We start from the raw sequence: 7,470 nt of genomic DNA, 5'->3' as shown, positions 1-7,470 counted from the left end.
GGGCAGCTGCAGCTCCACGGAGAAGACGCAGTTGTCTGAGGGCCGGGCCTGAGCTGCATCCACCAGCCTGGGTCCCAGCTGCTGGCTCAGGAAGCCCATCACAGCAGTCAGTTCTTCCCGGCTCAGGTCTGCAAACAGCTGGCTCTGATCATCCTGTGTCCAGGGCTGGGCAGTGGGCGATTCCGAGGGGCAGCGGGGAGTCTGACCGTGCGCACCCGCATCTCCACCCCTGCCAGCTAACAGGACACACACCAGGGCGAAGATAGTGATGACGGCAAGCAGGAGCAGCACCAGGGTGGCCTTCTGGCTCATCGTCTCCTGAACCAGAGGCTGGAAGCAGGGTGGAGAGGTGTGTGCCCGCCTGAAGGAGGGGGATCGCTCTTGGCGTTGGTGCTGGTGGGTTCCTGGGAGCTAGGCACACAGCAGGCGGAGAGCTGGGAAGTCCAAGAGCCAAGCTGGGGGAAAGGGGCCGGGCCAGGGCTGGGGGCGGATCTGAAGCCCAGCAGCAGCAGAGATTTCCACAGACCTTACATGGCTTTGTCCTCCAGGCTCTAAATCAGACTCGGCACTCCAGATCTGCACTGGGGTTGGGAGGTGAAGGAAGGAGCTGGACTTGGGGGAAGTGGGTAGGGTGAAGACATTTTCGAGACACTGCAGCTGGTGGGCAAGAGGCAGGAAGTGCACCACTGGCACAGAGCAGCCCCCTCACCCACCCCTCTGAGCCCAGCTTCTGGCCCCAGTCCCCACCCGCCCAGAGCCAGATGTTCCCCTTCCTGGAACTGCAAACAATTGTTCTCCTTCCAAGGAAATGTCTACTCCCGGCCCCGCTGGGCTTCCCAAGTGAGGTCCTGAGCCAGGCCTCTCTCCTTTCCCCTTCTCACCTCTCCTCCGCTGAGTTCTTGGGCAAGAGTCTGGAACATTCATTCTCGGGGGAACTCTAGAGAAATTTAAAAGTCCAACAGAATCCAAGCAAGCAAGATCCTTGCTATTCTTTTTATTGCAGATCGCACAGACGATGTAATTCAGTTCACAACATGCTACTAAACATTCTTCCATGTGACTGTACTGCCATAAAAAAAAGGTCGTGTATGAAAACAAGGCTCCCCCAAAGTGCACACGAGCTATCTCTGAGTGGTAGGGTGCGTGCTAGTTTTGCTGGAGTATTTTAATATCCTTCAAATAAGTCATTAACGTATGAAGGTGAACGGGGGCGCAAGAGAACTGAAGAAATACAGGTGGCCACTCGGCCAGCGGCTATTTCCAAATGGCCGTGAAGCGTGTGGGTATCAGAGGAGCAGGGTCCAGGAGGGAGGGCGGGAAAGGGGGCGTGGCAATAGAAGAGGGTGCTTGTGCTTCAGCGCCCCGTGTCCCACCCTAGCCTGGGCGCTAGAAGCCTTGGTAAGAAAAAGGGGGCAGATCGGGGGCACAGGCGGCCAGGTGAGGAACGCAGGCCACGGGGTTGACACTGCAGAGCCCAGCATCCTGGCCCTTCTCAAAGTAGACACTTCCCGGGGAGAAGATGGAGGGGTCCTCATCAAAGAAGTTGTAGGGTCGGAGCAAGAAGCCGACACCGTTCCCCACCGTCACGGTGTTGGGGACATCCTCTGCGTGGGGGATGTGCAGGAAGCTGGCTGTAACCCAGGCCACCAGATCCTGGAGGAAGAGGGAGGAGCTGGAGGCCTGTGGGACCAGAAGCCCCACCCAAGCCCCAGCTCCCCGCTCTAATCCCCAAGCTTCCGGCCCAGGCCTGTGTCCACACTGGGGCCAGGCGCCAGAGCCTGCCAGCCAGCCTAGCTACACAACATGCCATGGTGACCCAAGGGCTGGTCACCAGAGCACCCTTGGCGTCTGTATTTGAGAACTGGAGGCCTGCCATGCCCTCCAGGGAATCCAGCCGGGACACTGGGCTCTTTGCACCTAGGGCCACCAACCTCTCCTAAGAGGGTCTCGTTGTTGATGAAGTCGGCAAAGGCCACTGTGGGTGTCCAGATGTCATTCTGGTGGTAGATGCTGCTGCTGTGTGACTCCTCTTCCTTCCTCCGCGTCACCGCTAGCTGGTATCTGACCGGGCATGGTCAGAGGGAGGGAGGGTCAGAAAACGGCAAGACCCTGACCAGCCCCAGAGTCCTGTGGGTCAGACTGATGGGCCATATCCCATCATCCCAAATCTACTTAGACTTGGGGAGACTGGGATGGATTGTGAGCATGGAGCGTGAGCTGGGGGGATCCCCAGGGGCTGAGATGGGGCTGAGAGCCCATCCTTCCCTCTCACCCACTGCGTGGGGTGCCCCTCACCTTCCCCAGCTGAGGGCCCTCTCCATGGCACTCTCCGGGGGCATGTGTATGCCGAGGGGGCTGTGGACCTGGATTCGGTACCCACGCTGGTGACCCCAGGCATTGGTCCGATTGCTGGCCAGGTAAAGGTAACGGGGAAGGCGGCTTCCCAAGGCGAAGGCGGCCAAGCCCTCCCTTTCCAGGACCTGCCGGGTCAGCTGTGGGCGATACAGCTGGTGCTCCGGGCTCCAGGGGGCTGCCATAGGCTTGAACACCACGTCTTCGGCTACTACCCAGTTTTCCAGCCCTGCCAGGGGAGGGGAGGGAAAGGAATTCCACACCAGGTGAGGTCACCTGGCCAGGAGCCTAAGGTCTAGATGCAAGTGCTATAGCTTGCCTTCCAGCCTGCCTTGTCCAGTGTGATGTCCCTTTTCAGTCTTGGGCAAGGCGCCCGGGGGCACTGTGAGGTTGGGCTGTCAACCCAAAGGCCGGCCGGCCAGATCCACCAGCTGGAGAGTGTGGGAGCTGCTTGCCTCCCGGATGATGTCCAGCCTCGGGAACCCTCTCTCAGGCGGCTGGGAGGCAGAATCGACTTGATGGTGCTGCATTTGGCGGGGATCTCACGCGAGGGGCCCTGGTGCTGGCACGGCGGCTAAGCGCCGGGCTGCCAACTGGAGCCCGCTGGCTACCCGGTGAGGACCGAAGTGGCCATCTGCTTCTGTCAAGCTGGGCAGCTTCAGGAACTGCACGCGGTAGTGCCACTCTGTCCTACAGGCTTGCTGAGGGTCAGGACCGACGTGGGAGTCAAGGAGCTTCGCTTTACTCACCTGTGCCCGAGTTAAACAAAGACCACCTGAGACGCTTGTTCCTTAGCCCGCTGGCCACACTGCAGAACGCCGTGGCTACGAGGGACGGTAGCTGACCCTGGCCAGTGCACACGGAGAACACTGCTGGCAGGCCTGTTCGCCCAGGCCTGTCTACCGACAGCCCTGGACCAAGAACTGTTGGACCGCGTCTCCGGCTCTCTCTGCCTCTCTGCACTGGGGGACGTCACCTCCACCATTCGACCTCATGGAACCAGTGGGAGGGCCCGAGGAGTGACCCAAGCCGCTGTGCTCTAAGAACTGAAAGCCCCACGCAGGCGTCGAATACTCTCACAGCTCTGGGAATTGGCTGGAAAATGTCAGCCCCCTCCCACGGCCCCCTGCACACTCCGTCCAGCCGGAGACGGCGCTTTCTTCCTGAGACTCGGGCCGTCTTTTCTCTCGGGAAGCAGGCAGATGTTTCTCTCTTGGCTGTCTGGAGCTCTCTGAAGGCCACTGCGTTCAGATCCTGCAGACCCCGCTAGGGACGGCCTTTTGGTCCGTCCGTCTCGAGGCGCGGTTGCGTTTCTGCTCTTACGTGTGGCCCACCTCAAAGACCGGCACAGGGAAGACTCTGGAGGTTGGGCCTCCTCCTGCGAGCGGGGTTTGTCCACACGACCTCACGGCCGTCAGTCCTTTCGGACGCAGAGCGACCCCAGAGGGCAGAATTGGGTGGAACTGCCCTGCTGGGGTTTCCTGAGGCTGAGAACAGAAAGTATCCCCCTTGTGGGTTCAAACTGCTGACCCGGTGTTCGGCAGCCCGACTCGCAATGCACTCGCTACGCCGTGCACCCTGGGACACAACCGGGAGGTGCCCTTTCCTCCCCACAGGAGGCTCTGGGATGCCAGCGAAGCTGGAGAAACGCCACAGGTTTAAGGAGCCTGGTCGTACAAGGTGCTTATTCCGATAGCACTTAGCACTTGCATTTCCGCGCCCCGCCCCCCCCTCTCCTGCCCCCCCTTTCTTTCTAGGAAAACGCTTCACAAATGTCACATGGCGCTGTCCTCGGGCGGTAGGTCACTTCCTGCCCCCTCATGGCCTCCAACTGTGCAGTCAAGATGGTCTGGTACATTTCATCTTCTTTCTTTCTGGGCCTGACGTGATGATTTGATGACCCAGCTCTGGACCAGATCGGTGAAGAGCAGCAAGTCCTCTGGAGAAATCGCGTTTGGCACTGGCAGTGGCCGGGCCTGCCCATCACTGCCGACAGGATGGCCTGGCCCTCCCCGCGAGGAAGGGCCCACTGCCCGCCCTGTGTTCGCAGGTGTCTGGCAGCCTGTGGAGGAACCCCTAGTTCCTGAACTGCACCCCAGCTGTTTCCAGGACCAGCCTTGCCTTGAAACCGTCTCCTGGACTTTTCCTTCCTTCTAATGGCAGGTCCGGGCCGTCATCACCCCTCCCCCCCAACTAACCCTCAGAATTGGAGGAAGACCGAATTCCAGCCCCATCCAAGCTACACCTGCTCCCACACTGCGGGACAGGGTCACAGTCGCCCAGGCAGGCCCACGGCACACAGCAGGGGCTCAGGCCGGCATGACCGTGACCCCTTTCCCAGTCATCTCAGCAGGTCTGTGGGAGAGGGAACCTTTTCTATCTTGTGCCCGATGCCCAATATTCTAGACTGTCTGCAGTGGAAGCCGACTCACCATGACCCTAGAGAAGGGCAGAGAACGGTCCCTTTGGGGACATGAACCTTTCCAGGAGCAAGAAATCTCCATTTCCCCCTCAGTGACTGGCTGGTGGGCTTGCACGGCTGACTCTGGTGAGCGGGTCAACACTTGGCCCACTATGCCCCCAGGGGTGTTTCTGCGTTGCCATCACCCCAAGGGCGTCTGCAGGAGAGTTCACTGAAATGAGCCTGTTACCCATCGCCACAAATACAGTGATGCTGACACCCCGTCTTCTCATCTCTTCTGGAGACCTCGCCCCGCCTCCCACCTGCTCCACCCCTGGCCCCTGGCTCACTCACCTGCCACATCCAGGTCCAGCTTGAAGTGGAAGGCGTGGGTGTGCACAGTCCCCAGCACATGCTCCTTCACGCGGTTCCCAAAGAGGAGGCTCCCTTCGGCCCCGCTCAGGAAAGCTGTGTTGATGTAGCCTGTGGCATGAACCCGCCCTTCCACCGCCCCAGTGGGGTGCAACACAAACTCCCAAATGTAGTCATAGTTTCCCACCGATGAGACAGACCTGACCACAAGGGCTGAGCCGGCCAAACCGCCATAGAAGCGACTCCCAAGCCGATTGTGGTGTCTGCGAAGGGGCAGTCCCGGGGCCTCCTCAAACACACACACGGCACCGGGGAGCAACTGGACTGTCCCTTTGCCTACTAGGATGTGGACGTCCACCATTGTGGCCTGATAGGGGCAATCCACACCCCGTACCAAGCCCTGGCTGTTACGGCCAAGCCCGTAGCTGCTGTCCAAGTACCGGGTCAGCATGGTCTTTGGTGACTCTCCACCATAGACAGATAGGCACTCTTGGACACTGACCTCATAGGCCACTCGCTCACCTTTGAACCGAATGTCAAAAAGCCTCAAGCCACTGTACACCCCATGGCCAAAGGAAAATGACCAGAGCGAGGAGACCACCAGGTTCTCTTGCACGCTGTACTGGGGGCCCTGCAGTGTGAGTGGGAGTGGAGGCAGACGACTTGGGGAGGCCCGGGACCTCAGGGAGGAAGCACCGTTTGGTGAGGGCAGGGGAACTCTAACTACTTCCAGCCGGCCAGCCGTGAACTCCCGTTCTAAGTGGCCCAAGTCCGCATAGTACTGTCCAAGGTAGAAGACCTGCTGCACCGCCCAGTGGGCGGGGTCCAGGGCCCTGTGGTCCAACAGCAGCTCCAGCCCGACAGGGTGCAGGAAAATGCCAGCACCTGAGATGTTATGGAAGAGGCCCATCCAGGTGGCACGGTCCCCTGAGCGTAAGCCACGGGGGGTGGCGTGCAAGGATGACAAAGTGGAGCCGTTATAGTTGAGGACAGAAGCCAGGAAGACCGGTGCCTTGCGGAACTCCACCTCGTTCAGATGCCTCCACATCTGGGCGTACTCAGCGGCCAGCATGGGCCGTCGGTGGTAGGGCAGGGGGCCCCCGTGGCGCTCCACGGTCACATCCCGCAGGTAGGATGGGCGGGGCAGTGGCCCCACCACCAGCTCACTCACATTGGGCTGGGCTTGTCCACCAAACAAGACGATGGCCAGGGCTTCCCTGGCAGGCGGGGGGTGGCCCCTGTCCAGGTGAGCTAGGGCTGCTGCCTTGGGGGGCAGCTGCAGCTCCACGGAGAAGACGCAGTTGTCTGAGGGCCGGGCCTGAGCTGCATCCACCAGCCTGGGTCCCAGCTGCTGGCTCAGGAAGCGCATCACAGCAGTCAGTTCTTCCCGGCTCAGGTCTGCAAACAGCTGGCTCTGATCACCCTGTGTCCAGGGATGGGCAGTGGGGGGTGCGGAAGGGCAGCGGGGAAACTGGCTGGAACCACCTCGGCTGGTCAGCAGCACATAGGCCAGGGTACAGACGGCGATGAGGGACAGTGCTAGGAGCACAAGGACGGCCTTGATGTTCATGGCTGCACCCCCAGACGCTCCTTCACTGTCCCAGACATAACTCCGGGTTTATATGCACCAGGATGGCCAGGAAGGGAGACTCCACCCCGTGGGTTGGGCAGGAAATTTCTGACCTTGATTTGTATAATTCTGTCGCAATTTTCTGCCCTGTGGTTTGGCTCAAAGAGCCATGCCCACATATATAGCCTTCCCTGCCCCGAGCAGACACGGGCAGTACCAACTACCCATTCCTATCCATTCAGAGCAGTTTAGAGGGTCTCAACACCGAATGCCTTCCATGCAGAACAGCCCTGAGCAAGATTGCAAAACTACTCAGATGCCCATCGAGTCCTGTGTGCCGCTCACAGGCGCTCCCAACTGCCCGCTGCCTGCCTCCTGGCAAGCACTCCATCCCACTATTCCCAGGACCCACTGCCCACTTCACCAGGGAGCCCAGAGTTCTGCCTGCAGCCCGCCGCTGAGACCTGGCCCTGGAGGGTCAGTTCTTCCCTTGCTCTTTGGAAGGGATGAAGGCATCATGCACGGTGCAGCAGGGCCTGGGTTCAGCCAGGACAACAGCCCGGGCCCGGAGCTCTCTGGTCACGGGGGAGGTACTTAACCTGAGCCTTGGGGTCCTGACGTACCGGGCAGGGAATGAACGCCAGCCTAGAGAGTCACGAAGACAGAGCGTGACCACACACATGCTCAGCTGGGGCAGTCAAGCAGGGCGCTCTTGGTACTGAGCTCTGCAGTGCGGGAGAGCGTTTGGCACTGGCAGTGGCCGGGCCTGCCCATC

General features: G+C 60.3%; 2 protein-coding genes across 2 annotated transcripts in view; both read right to left on the bottom strand.

Moving 5' to 3' along the window:
• Positions 1-592, bottom strand: part of LOC101638602 (membrane primary amine oxidase) — a 4,324-nt gene extending 3,732 nt beyond the window's left edge. The window contains exon 1 of the mRNA XM_004707492.2: positions 5-592. Within this exon, the coding sequence (XP_004707549.1) occupies positions 5-312 (308 nt within the window). The 5' untranslated portion in view covers positions 313-592. The remainder of the gene's footprint in view (positions 1-4) is intronic.
• A 387-nt stretch (positions 593-979) lies between these two features.
• Positions 980-6,695, bottom strand: LOC101661324 (retina-specific copper amine oxidase). The gene is made up of 4 exons (XM_004707193.2): positions 5,108-6,695; positions 2,296-2,581; positions 1,932-2,061; positions 980-1,653 (listed from the first exon to the last, which is right to left on the bottom strand). The coding sequence occupies exons 1-4, from the start codon at positions 6,693-6,695 to the stop codon at positions 1,387-1,389; spliced, it is 2,271 nt and encodes a 756-aa protein (XP_004707250.1). The 3' UTR covers positions 980-1,386.
• Between the last annotated feature and the right edge of the window lie 775 nt (positions 6,696-7,470).

This window comes from Echinops telfairi, unplaced genomic scaffold (assembly GCF_000313985.2).
Source record: "Echinops telfairi isolate 266 unplaced genomic scaffold, ASM31398v2 ScPeMD7_7458;HRSCAF=8496, whole genome shotgun sequence".
Lineage (NCBI taxonomy): Eukaryota > Metazoa > Chordata > Mammalia > Afrosoricida > Tenrecidae > Echinops > Echinops telfairi.
Note: the sequence above shows the minus strand (reverse complement) of the source record. Positions and strands in the feature narration are given on the sequence as shown.

Bases quoted from the DNA above. Each gene is read 5' to 3' on its own strand.
- LOC101661324 (XM_004707193.2), bottom strand. From the start codon at position 6,695: ATGAACATCAAGGCCGTCCTTGTGCTCCTAGCACTGTCCCTCATCGCC. The intron at 2,582-5,107 runs GTGAGTGAGCCA...CTCCCCTGGCAG, and splicing joins GCTGGACCTGGATGTGGCAG to GGCTGGAAAACTGGGTAGTA. The intron at 1,654-1,931 runs GTTGGTGGCCCT...CTCTTCCTCCAG, and splicing joins ACGAGACCCTCTTAGGAGAG to GATCTGGTGGCCTGGGTTAC.